The 11,762-nt window shown below is 53.0% G+C and overlaps 5 protein-coding genes across 5 annotated transcripts; 3 read left to right on the forward strand and 2 right to left on the reverse strand.

The window, feature by feature from the left end:
- The first annotated feature begins 349 nt into the window (after window positions 1-349).
- TrAFT101_005420 (uncharacterized protein) lies at window positions 350-3,371 on the forward strand. The gene is made up of 3 exons (XM_066127471.1): window positions 350-1,742; window positions 1,827-2,424; window positions 2,495-3,371. Exons 1-3 carry the CDS (start codon window positions 969-971, stop codon window positions 2,953-2,955), a joined length of 1,833 nt encoding a protein of 610 aa, XP_065983582.1. The 5' UTR covers window positions 350-968; the 3' UTR covers window positions 2,956-3,371.
- TrAFT101_005419 (uncharacterized protein) lies at window positions 395-763 on the reverse strand (the record flags this gene model as incomplete). The annotated part of the gene is made up of 3 exons (XM_066127470.1): window positions 395-448; window positions 510-598; window positions 706-763. 3 exons carry the CDS (start codon window positions 761-763, stop codon window positions 395-397), a joined length of 201 nt encoding a protein of 66 aa, XP_065983581.1.
- A 574-nt stretch (window positions 3,372-3,945) lies between the features above and the next one.
- Window positions 3,946-7,649, forward strand: SPT5 (transcription elongation factor spt5). Its single transcript, XM_024900932.2, has 3 exons — window positions 3,946-4,368; window positions 4,429-6,664; window positions 6,747-7,649. Exons 1-3 carry the CDS (start codon window positions 4,051-4,053, stop codon window positions 7,370-7,372), a joined length of 3,180 nt encoding a protein of 1,059 aa, XP_024757380.1. The 5' UTR covers window positions 3,946-4,050; the 3' UTR covers window positions 7,373-7,649.
- Window positions 7,650-7,802: 153 nt separating this feature from the next.
- On the forward strand, window positions 7,803-8,953 carry TrAFT101_005422 (uncharacterized protein). Its single transcript, XM_066127472.1, has one exon. The coding sequence runs from the start codon at window positions 7,830-7,832 to the stop codon at window positions 8,682-8,684; it is 855 nt and encodes a 284-aa protein (XP_065983583.1). The 5' UTR covers window positions 7,803-7,829; the 3' UTR covers window positions 8,685-8,953.
- On the reverse strand, window positions 8,889-10,969 carry TrAFT101_005423 (uncharacterized protein). The gene is made up of 4 exons (XM_024904326.2): window positions 10,614-10,969; window positions 9,504-10,507; window positions 9,337-9,440; window positions 8,889-9,257 (listed from the first exon to the last, which is right to left on the reverse strand). Exons 1-4 carry the CDS (start codon window positions 10,927-10,929, stop codon window positions 9,002-9,004), a joined length of 1,680 nt encoding a protein of 559 aa, XP_024757378.1. The 5' UTR covers window positions 10,930-10,969; the 3' UTR covers window positions 8,889-9,001.
- Between the last annotated feature and the right edge of the window lie 793 nt (window positions 10,970-11,762).

Here is an 11,762-nt window from a genome sequence, read left to right on the forward strand (position 1 = left end):
TAGACTGTCAAGTACCTAACTACCTAGTAGTACCTTAGTAGGTACCTAGAAGTTTTTTTATAATTCGCTTGGCTCTTGCAGCAGTATTCCAGCGCGTTCATGAAAGGGGCGGTCTTTGCAGAGAGTACTTGCGAGTTCCATGAGCTCTCCATGGGATCTGCTGCGATACGTGGAACCCCACCACGTTCCTGTGGCGGCACCTAATTGAGAGCTTTGCCAGTTAGTGTTTAGGCATCTGCTTTCTTCTCAGGCTGTTGAGGGAAATCTCATTCTCTATGTCTCTGTATACTCGTATGCTGTTAGGTTGCCGTCTTCTGTGCTCCAAAGTCCTCCAGCTCCCATCTCTTGGGCTGCCTGGTGTCTCTTGTCTGTCCCTAGCAGCATCTGACACAGTCTAATCGCCAAGCGGGTTTGTTTGCCACGCGTCTGTCTTGTATACCGCACATGGCTGTATATAATCGCATTAATATCCATGAATCGTCTTTATACCGAATCTAAACATCCATTACCGTAGCAGAGGCAGTGAAAGGCTGCTTTGTACGATCGTTGCGGCTGCCATCATTCACTACAAGGGCCGGCCTAGCAGGACCGCTAGCCGCTGTGTTTTGGCGGCTCGCTAAGCACCCTGATCTGGGGCCCCAGAACAGACGCTGACGAAAGCAAACGGGATCGACTCAGTCCGTCTCTCTTTTGCCTGTTGCTCACTGCGCTTCTCGATATCCCATTGATTGCCTCTCTTGAAGTCCGCCCTGAGCTCCTGCATAATCGCAGACCCGCAGCAAAGCCAGCACCGAGCTGCGAGGGGGGCGTCGTCGTCGCCAGCGCCCCGTGATCCAGTCTCGCCGCTGACTCTGCCCGCCTAACCTATCGCCATCCAGCCTCCAGCCTCCAAAAAGCGCCTCGCACGCACCAGCTCCAGAACCGGTCAGCAACAGCGCCGCCAGCCTGGCCCGCCAACCGCAGCCACCATGAACCAATCACATCAGCTGCCTCCCCCGCGACGGCAACAGACTGCCACGGCTCCCTATGGCGCTCAGCAAGACGAACTGCACATGTCCGGCATGAGCCCGCTGTCATCGCGAGACTTCGCTCCGCAGATCAAGCTCGAGCAGTCGCCCGTCAGCATCGCAGCCAGCTCGGTGCCCAACGTGCTCCAGCCGGGCGGCATGTCGTCGCGCCCCGTCCTGACGGCCCCGACCCTGCCCTCGATGCAGCATCCGGGCTCTGGCTCTGGCTCTGGCTCTGGCTCTGGCTCCGGCGCTGGCCCAGGTTCCGCCTCAGCTTCTTCTCAACACCAGCAAGGCCCTCCTCCCGGCTATCAATCGCCGTCCAAGCCGGTGCTCAGCATGTCGCACACATACTCGCGGTCCAGCCCCGCGGCCAACTACGACACGCCAGCCTCGTCCTCGTCCTACCATGCCTACACGCCCACCACCCCCAGCGGCTCGTCCTCGCAGTTCATCTCGCCCCAGGACGCCGCCAAATACAATGCCCCGGGCTCGCAGCGCACCTTTTCCAACACGCCGCTGGGCCTGGCTGACATCCGGCCACGCGCCGACTCTAGCATGTCTGATGGGGCTCCGGGCACGCTTGGCTACGAGCTTGCCAACACACAGCCTGGCCCAAGTAATTACCTGGCTCCATGGCCCATCTATGCCTTTGACTGGTGCAAGTGGACGCCCCGCGGCAATGGAGCAGGCAAGGTCGCTGTCGGCAGCTATCTCGAAGATGGCCACAACTTTGTAAGCCAAACCCAAATCCTGCCCCCTCTCCCCACCGTTTTGTTCTATACCACTCCCGAATATGCATGCTGATGGGGTCTCCAGATCCAAATCCTAGATAGCCAGATCGCCCCGACCCCTCAAGATGTATACACCCCTGGCACATCCAAGTACAATCTCGAGTTTACCAAGATTGCCGAGGCCACACATTCGTATCCCGTAACGCGGCTTCTATGGGAGCCACCGTCTTCTCAGAAGCAGTCTACCGATCTCTTGGCCACCTCCGGCGATCACCTAAGACTGTGGTCGCTGCCGTCCGAGACATCTGCGAACCCAGGAAACACCATCACTCGTCCGGGCCGCGACTCAGTTGTCACGAAATTGACTCCTCTGGCACTCTTGTCAAACTCCAAGACGCCCGACCACACAGCGCCGCTGACTTCTCTTGACTGGAATACCGTTTCTCCCAGCCTCATCATCACCTCTAGCATTGATACCACCTGCACAATATGGGACATTCCATCATTGACTGCCAAAACGCAACTCATTGCACATGACAAGGAAGTATACGACGTGAGGTTCTGTGCAAAGAGTGTGGATGTGTTCGTAAGCTGCGGCCAGGATGGAAGCGTACGCATGTTTGACTTGAGGAGCCTGGAGCACTCAACCATCATCTACGAACCAACAGGAAAAGAGGACCGAGGTTTGTGGCCCGCCTAGAGACACGTTGCATATCCGACCTTGATTTTGATTGCTAACCAATGTAAAATTAGAAACAGGGGGCCGAGTGAGCCCTACCACTGCCCAACAGACTCTTTCGAATCCTCCCCCGTTACTCCGGCTAGCTACATCTCCTCATGATACCCATCTTCTCGCAACCTTTGCTCAGGACTCAAACGTGATTCGGATCCTAGACGTTCGACAGCCTGGCCAGGCTCTACTCGAGCTTCGAGGACACTCCGGCCCAATCAACTGCATAGAGTGGTCCCCATCACGAAGAGGGACACTGGCCTCGGGAGCAGACGATTGCCAAGTACTGCTGTGGGATCTGATGAACTCCTCATCCATCAATGGCACCCAGCAGCAGGAGAACCAAAGAAGCCCTGTTGCGTGCTGGGACTGCGATTATGAAATTGGAAATCTAGGCTGGGTACCGCATTTGCAGGGCACCGACGGTGGCGAGTGGCTCGGTGTCGGTGCAGGACGAGGCGTTTGGGGTGTCAAAGTGATGTGAGAGGCCTTGTGATGGGAAACGTCCAAGAACGATTGAGGGGCAGGGCAAAAGCCATCCATGGCTTTGCCTCATCCTCCCTATATACACCCACTCCGGTTGATATAGACGTGGTTGCTCAACGGAGGGTATATGTATCACCTAACTTGAAAAAGGAATTTATTGGAGTTTTGTACCAGCGGCTCAGGTTGTATGATGCCAGCCACTTTGGAGTATGGAGACAGTGACGAGTAACGATTGGAAGTTTTCGGTTAAATGGGTATGGTCGAAAGGATGGGTAAGCACAGGGCGAGGTGTGTCACGTCATACGGGGGCTCCTTTTTCACATTTAGTTTGTCGCAATTTGAAGCCGCGAGATTCTAGTAGACCCGGCCTTATAAATATAGCGAGTATATGCATCATTCATAGTTGTTCGTTACCTGTAAACTTACAAGTTCCAATCTCTTTCGATGCCTACAGCGTCGCTACCTAGGAGTCTAGGCCGTATAAATACAGTCCTTGTAGAGTCGACAACTACAACTACGAACAGTGTAAAGTTCACGAATGAAATAATGCTTCATATACAAAAGCTCCAGATGCATCAACACATCCATATGTTTACAATCACTACATTGCAGTACATTTAATGTCTAGATGGCGGAGTAATTATGTTTTGCAGGTTAAGTTTGACTTTGAGCCACCAGTTGAGTGATTTGTTGGGCTCCCCTATAAGGCCAGGAGCATGAATTCTGTATATAACAAGACCCAACAAGACCCAATGCGAAATATGGGCTACTTTATTACACGGCACTTGGATGTTTAATGTGTATTAACTTCTGTGTGGACGAGCCTCTTAACTTTCAGCTACTGGAGTAAAACGCTTACTAGCGGCGACCATATCCACACTCTGCGCTATCTGAGCCGCCCCATTGCTGGCAGCATTGAGCCAAGCGCGTTTAGTCCGATAATTACCCGCGTCGCCGAGTTGCCTTTCTCTTTGAGGCGGCCTGCGATTCTTCTTCGATATCCCTATTTTCTCTCTCTTCCTCACTTTCCATCTTCTAATCTCGTCTCTACCATCGCATTGTTAGTAGGACGCGTCGCACACCATAATTCAAGATGGCGTCCAACGATCGGCACCAATTCGATGATTCTGAAGACGAGGAGGACTTCAATCCTGCGCCGGCTGACATGTCAGAAGATGAGGATGCCCATGATGGCTCAAGTCGAGCTCGGGATAGCAGCCCCAATCGCCGCCAGGATGCCGACGATGACGAAGAACCAACTCCGGCTAAATCGCGAAGAACTCACGATGAAGACGAGGAGGAGGAGGAGGAGGAGGAAGAGGAAGAAGAGGATACTCGCCGCCGCCATGATGATGATGACGATGACGAGGAGGAAGAAGAAGAGGAAGATGACGATGACGATGTTCAGCAGGTACGATTTGAATGAAGATGAACCTCTGGCTCTGGTGTTGCTAACGTGGATGAAAAATAGGGTCATCGCAGAAAGCGCCAACGCGACAGGCGAAATGCCTTCATCGATATCGAAGCCGAAGTCGACGACGAGGACGAGGGTGAGGACGAGGAAAAGGATGGTGAAGAGATAGAGGACTTTATCATCGACAACGCCCACCCCGATGACTTGGTCGAGAGCTCGCGACTTGACGATGACCGAAGACACCGCGAGCTTGATCGCCGCCGCGAGATGGAGTCTAGTCTGGACGCCGAGAAGCAGGCAGAGATCTTAAGACAGCGATATGGCAATCGGCGACCTGGCAAGAGCTTTGGCGACTCAGCCATCGTGCCCAAGCGACTTCTTCTCCCTAGTGTGGATGACCCGAGTATCTGGGCCGTGCGATGTAAGGAGGGCAAGGAACGCGAAGTTGTCATGTCTATTATGAAGCGAGTCGAGGAGCGACGAGGCACAAAGGACGAGCTGGCCATCACTGCGGCCTTTGAGCGCGGCGGCCCAGACTCTGTTATGAAGAGCTTTGTCTACGTTGAGACCCAGAGGCAGACGGATATTCTCGTGGCCCTTGATGGCATCCTCAACGTCTATCCCCACTCTAAGCTGACGCTGGTGGACATCAAAGACATGCCTGAGCTTCTGCGTGTCACCAAGACACCAACGCTAGAGCCCGGCGCATGGGTGCGACTCCGCAGGCCTCCCAAGCACAACGGAGACTTGGCGCAGGTTATTGATGTTACCGAGAACGGCCTGGAGGCAAGAGTTCGCTTCATCCCCAGACTCGACTATGGAATGCGTGATGAAGCTCTCTCCGCTGTGACTGCAGATGGAAAGCGGAAGAGGCCACCGGGAATGGGCCCACGACCCCCTCAGAGGCTCTTCAGCGAGATTGAGGCACGAAAGCGCCACCCTCGTCACATCCAGGGCAACCCGACAACCAACACTTGGACATACATGGGCGAAGAGTTCGAAAATGGATTCCAAGTCAGGGATGTCAAGATTCAGCAACTCGTTGTCACAGATGTCAACCCGTCCCTGGAAGAGGTTACTCGATTTGCCAGCGGCGCTGACGATGGTACGGAGAATCTGGACTTGAAGGCTTTGGCTGCCAGTCTGAAAGATAGCAACACGCTGGTCACGTATCTCCCTGGCGACATCATCGAGGTGTATGCCGGAGAGCAAAGAGGTGTTGTTGGAAAAGCTACCAATGTACAGGGCGATATTGTTACAATGTTTGTTACTGAGGGAGACCTCAAGGGCCAGAGCATCGAAGTGCCCATCAAGGGCCTTCGTAAGCGGTTCAAGATTGGTGACCACGTCAAGGTCATTGGCGGCAGCAAGTTCCAAGACGAAGTTGGTACGGTAGTCAAGATTTCCGAGGACCGCGTCACGCTGTTGACCGATCAGACGAACAATGAGGTTACGGTTTTTAGCAAGGACCTGCGAGAAGCTAGCGACATTGGTGGGCAAGGATCACTCGGCCAGTACGAGCTTCATGACCTTGTGCAGCTTGATCCTACTACGGTTGGGTGTATTGTCAAGGTGGATCGCGAGTCTTTGGTTGTGCTGGACCAGTTCGGAGACACCCGCCAAGTCATGCCATCTCAAATCCCCAACAAGCTGCCTAAGAGGAAGCAAGCGGTTGCTGCTGATCGAGAAGGCTCAGAAATCCGCCTGGACGATGTGGTCAAGGAGTTTTCTGGACAACAGCGTCAAGGCAAGATCATTCATATCCACCGATCATACGTCTTCCTGCATACACACGCTACCAACGAGAACGCTGGTGTCTTTGTCACAAAAGCAAGCATGGTGAATACAATCGCTGCAAAGGGAGGTCGTGTTAATGCGGCGGCGTCGGGACCTGACCTTACGACTATGAACCCGGCCCTGAAGATCCACAAGAATGGTACTGAGAACAAGCCAATTGCTAAGTCCTTTGGCCGAGACCGTGCCATTAATCAAACAGTCATCATCAAAAAGGGAGCCTACAAGGGCCTTCTCGGCATCGTCAAGGATACCACAGATACACACGCTCGTGTTGAGCTCCACACCAAAAACAAGACCATTACCGTTCCCCGAGACTCGCTCAACTTCAAGGACAAGAACACCGGTATGAATATTGATATCAATGGCAGAGGAGGGCGACCCACACCGGGTGGAGCTGGGCGCGGCTCTGGGGATAGAGTCCCGGGATGGCAAGGCGGCTCTCGCACCCCTATGGGCTCCGGAGGCTCAGATCGCGTCCCCGCCTGGGGATCACGAAGTAAGTACTGTCTCATATTTCGGCTACTTCATTAGACCCATCATTTTTTTTACTGTTCATTTAATACTAACAGCAAATCTAGCACCTGCTGCAGGTGGTCGTACACCAGCATGGAAGGGCCAAGACTACTCTGGATCCCGAACGCCGGCCTGGGCAGATGGCTCAAGAACTGTTAACCCGTATGATGGAAGCCGAACTGCCTATGGATCCGGCTCACGCACGCCCGCTTGGCAAGCTGGTGCTAGGACACCAGCTCCGGGAGATGCGTTTGGGGCTGGTTCACGTACTCCAGCGTATGCCGGCGGCGGTGACAGCTGGAATTCCGGATCGAAAACACCTGCCTGGGGAGCCTCTGCTCCGACGCCTGGCGCCAGCGGCAACGATTCGTGGGGATACACGCCTGCGGCCAGCAATTCTGCATACGATGCTCCGACTCCAGGAGGCGCCATGTCGGCCCCTACTCCTGGCGCTCTGAGTGCACCGACTCCTGGTGCGTACAATGCTCCTACTCCAGGAGTCAGCGCGCCGACCCCCGCCGGTGGCTGGCAAGGCGGCTGGGGAGGTACGGACTCTGCGCCGACTCCAGCAGCGGGCGCGCCAACGCCATCTGCATCTGGATATGGAGCCTTCTCAGCGCCTACACCTTCTGCGTACGGGGCTCCCGAAACGCCTGCGGCTAGCGGCCCGAGGTACACAGATGATGATTGAGCGTCTTTGTAGAGATAGTGGGAGATGCCGTGAATTTCTTGTGATGGTGGATATGGCGTTTTAACATTTGAATTTTTCACCTTCTTTGGAACGAGAGCTGCAATAATATCAGTAGTTAAAGACGAGAGCGAACTGGGCAACCTGGCTAGCTCGCACAGACAACTTCAAAAGGACAATAGGAAGCGCGTGGCTGCAAAATAAAAAAAGTGAATAGGGAAAGTTCTTTTTTTACGTATTATTAATGATAAAAATCTATCTGCTTAAGAGGCTTCGTGCGGCTACTTTATGTGATGATGTTGTAATGTAATTGCTCTGGAGAGCTTGCTGGATTACGGTATTACTTGGCCCGAGTTTCGGCCGATAGCTTCGTAGCAGCTAGGGAAAAAAAGTTGAGAGCTTGCAGTTCATCTTTGAACAAAGATACGGCATCGTACTAATTTATCGAGAAAAAGACACAATGTTTCGCTCACGGATAAACGGCCGGTTACTACAACATTACGAACGACGGATATGCACAGAGTATTGTGGACGAAGGCCCAATGGCACTGAGCGGTGCTTCGCAAAGGCGCAGAGCTGCTGCGCATCGACGGGACGAGGATATGCGACGACACCGGCAAGCAGCAAGATGTCCCAGAGCGCTGCAAAAGCGATAAACAAGCCGCCCCCCGGATCTGTGTCATCGGCACGAGTGTCAAGCACCTCTTCGACGACGGCGGCAGCAACAGCAACTGCAGAGGCATCGTCCCCTTCGGCGGCGGCAGCGCTACGGACGGCCGAGGCTCGCGAATCGGCGCTGCGGGCGGCCCGTATGCGACGGCAGGCGCAGAAACAGGATCGGGAGGCGGAAGCGGCGAAGAAGAGGGAGGAGGAGAGGGAGTATAAGAAGAAGTACAACACGGCGGCGAGGAAGTGGGTGTCGTCGATTATTGCGCTACCGATATTTTTTGTGACGAGCTATTATCTGTTTGATAGGTGTAAGTTATTGCGTTTGTTTTTTGCAAAGACGAGGATGAGTAAGAGAAAGATGTATTTGCTGACTTGCAGGGGGGTTGGATATAGTGGTGTTGGGGAAACAGCCGAAGAGCCTGGAGAAGCATCGGGAGGAGAAGTCGTGAGCTTTTTGCTGTGGTGTTGGGGTGGGAGAGTTTTACGGGGATGCTGCAAATCGGGGGGATACGAATCACGAAGAACGATCTCTAGAGATGCTGTCTGTGGCGTGTTGGGTGTGCAGATTCCTGAGCTTCTGCTAGTAAATGTAGAGAGCCAAGCTTGGAGCAGTGGTCGGCACAGCCCCTTGGGATGGATTACTTGACTACTAACTGCTAAGTATGATATCGAGAAGTTTGGCCGTTGTAGCCAAGCTATATCATACATATCCTTATATGTGTTGCTGAAAACGGGACTGAGAGTTGGTCACCTTTGAGAAAGATACTCTTATCTGTAACTACTATTTTCTACGGTCGAGTATAGAGATAGACTGTAGATTTCTATACCAAAAAAGTTTGTATATATATGCCTTTGAAATAAGATGGGCTTGGATATATCCAAAAAAGACAGATGCTATACAACATGCCACCAATGAAGAAAAAAAAAAAAAATAGGCTGCTATGCAAAAAATACATGTATATTCTATAGCCTCGCTCGAGGTGCTGTTCCATTCTTTAGCATCTCCTCCGCGTCTCTCTTGGACCACTGCTTCATCAGCTTTCGGATAATCTTGCCACTGGCCAGCTTCGGCACCTCGTCGATGAAAGTGACGCCGCCCACGAGCCGTTTATGCTTGGCCACGCGCGCGGCGGTCCAGTCCTGGATGTCCTTGGGAGTCACTTTGCCCTTTGACGTTGGCTGGATGACGACGTATGCTCGTGGCCATTCTTCCTCGTTACTGTTTTAGACTATTGGTTAGCAAATTGAAAATTTTTGATGAATTTTTTTTTTCCTTTTCTGGGGGGGCGAAAACGTACAATTTGATTTCTACAACGGCTGCGTCGGCTACGTGCTCGTTTTCTAGGAGCACTGCTTCTAGTTCTGCGGGGGCGACTTGCAAGCCGTTGACTTTGATGAGTTCCTGGACACCTGGATGTTAATACACAATCTTTGAATGAGTTTGGGACCTTGATTTTGTACTGACCTTCTTTCGATCCACAATCCAAAATAGTCCCTCCTTGTTGCAAACTGCAACATCACCGGTTCTAAACCACCCGTCCTTGTCCAAGCACTCTCGGGTTGCCGCCTCGTTCTTCCAGTATCCCAAGCACACATTCGGCCCTCTGATGTGCAGCTCTCCGGGTTTCCCAACTTCCACCTCCTTGCCATCGTCGTCGAGAAGCTTGCACTCGCAGTTGGGAAGCAGCCGACCAACAGATCCCGCGCTGTCGCCGGCGAGGCCCTCGGACCAGCTGATGCCGGTGCACGTCAGCTCCGTCATGCCGTAGCCTTGCGTGATGCGCAGGTTGAATTTCTGCTCGCAGGCCACCTGAAGTTCTCTTGACAGGGGCGCAGCTCCGCACGTAATGTGTCTTACGCTCGAGAGGTTGTAGCGGCTCGTCTCTGGCCGTTTGGTGAGCATGACGATGATTGGCGGCGCGACCTGCAGCTGGGTGATTTGGTACTTTTCAATGTTGGCCAGAAACTCCTCGTACTGGAACTTTGCCATGATGTACAGCGGCGTCAGTGTCTTGCCGGCCATCAAGCAGGCGTATAGCTGGCCGTAGGCATGGTACAGGGGCAGGAATCCGATCCAGCGGTTGCGCGGCAGGAGATCCCATTCGGGCTTTCGGTGGACGTGGCGCAGATGCACGGCCTGGGCGAGATTCGCAATGAGGCTCGAGTGGGGGACGCACACGCCCTTGGGCAGGCCTGTGGTTCCGGAGCTGAAGTTGATGGTGGCAATGGTGTTGCGAGCTTCTTGAGGGCTGAACTCGGGCCATTGCCAACGGAAGGCGTCTACATGAGTTGCTAGGAAGGACCTCCAGTCTGGAATGCCATCGCGAACGGGGACTTCCTCGTCTGAGAATTGGAAGATCCGGTTCTTGGGAAGGCCAACCTTGGTTGCAGCCTCGACAACGTTGGAGAGGACGCTAGGATGAGCGAGGACGGCTTTTGCTCCGGTGTTGGACAACTGATGAACCAACTCTAATGACAAGAGGTCAGCCCCATTTCACTTATACGATAGATATAGCAGTGCTAAAGAAAAGAAAAGAAAAGGGCTTTTCCTCTTTTCCCAGCTTGAGAGACATACCCGGAACCGTAGAGATTGGGTTGGCACCGCTGAAGATGTGTCCCGAGCCTGCAATGCCCAGATACGCCACAGGCACGAAGATGTGGTTCGGCGTGCAGATCATGACGACGTCTCCTCGCTTCAAGCCCAGGCGCTGCAGGCCGAGGCCCAGCCGCCGCACCCATTGCAGCAGCTGGTGCGGCGACAGATTTTTCTGAGGGTTTTTGGCGTCAATCCAGATGGGCTCGTTGGAGAGCAATGAGCCGTTGCCGAAGATGTAAGTCAGGACATTGCTTTGGGGGATGTCGATGTGCTCGTATACAGACTTGAAAGGCATTGTGGAGGGGTGATTTTTTTTTTTTTTTTTTCTTTTCGGGATGGGATTGAAGAAGGAAAAAAAAAGCAGACACACACAAACCCACAAAAGAAGAAGAAAAAAGATGAAATGATAGGAAACGGCTTTAAGAACAATGGTTTTCTTTTTTCTTTATACCAAGGCAAGATTGACAGCTAGAATGGGAGGCGGTAAAGCTGTTTCCCTTTTTGGGTCAACATTGATTGCCAATCCGCAGGTTAAAATATCCGCGGGACGGCAGACGAACCGAGGTACCCTTTTGGTGCGAGGTTAGCTGGTATTTCGGGGAGATAATGCCAACGACTTTTAGCTCGTTTAAAGACAGATTTAGTCAAGCTGGAGCCGGGAGAAGAACAATCCGGGGAGCAGTACAGAAAATACTGCCGGCCAGGACGATGCATGGGGGGGTTTATGCTGTATTTCAAGCCATTTTGGGACTCTTATTCCCACGGCAGAAACTGTCCGATGACCACTTTTTTCCTGCTTGCTGCTAGTCACAGTAGGTTGCTAATACTACTAGGCAATCCCCCCGCCATTGGAAGTGTGGGGTGCAGGGCCTTTGGAGCGGAGAGAGGGGAAAGGGCCCAGCATGGCCAAAAAGAGGAGGAATAGCGAGTTTCTGTTAGAGGATTAGTTGGTTGGTTGGGTGGATGACTTATTAATTGGTGAGCAGAGTCGCGTTGAGCTGAGAGGAGTTGGAGATGGAGCAGGAATAAGGAAATGGAAGCTTGGAGTAAGCCTCTAAGAATCGATGGCGATGCTGTGGCACTGGATGGGATGCGCCAAAAGTTATCTGCGCAAGGTCAGCAGCTTTA

The sequence above is a fragment of the Trichoderma asperellum genome, chromosome 3 (assembly GCF_020647865.1).
Source record: "Trichoderma asperellum chromosome 3, complete sequence".
NCBI lineage: Eukaryota > Fungi > Ascomycota > Sordariomycetes > Hypocreales > Hypocreaceae > Trichoderma > Trichoderma asperellum.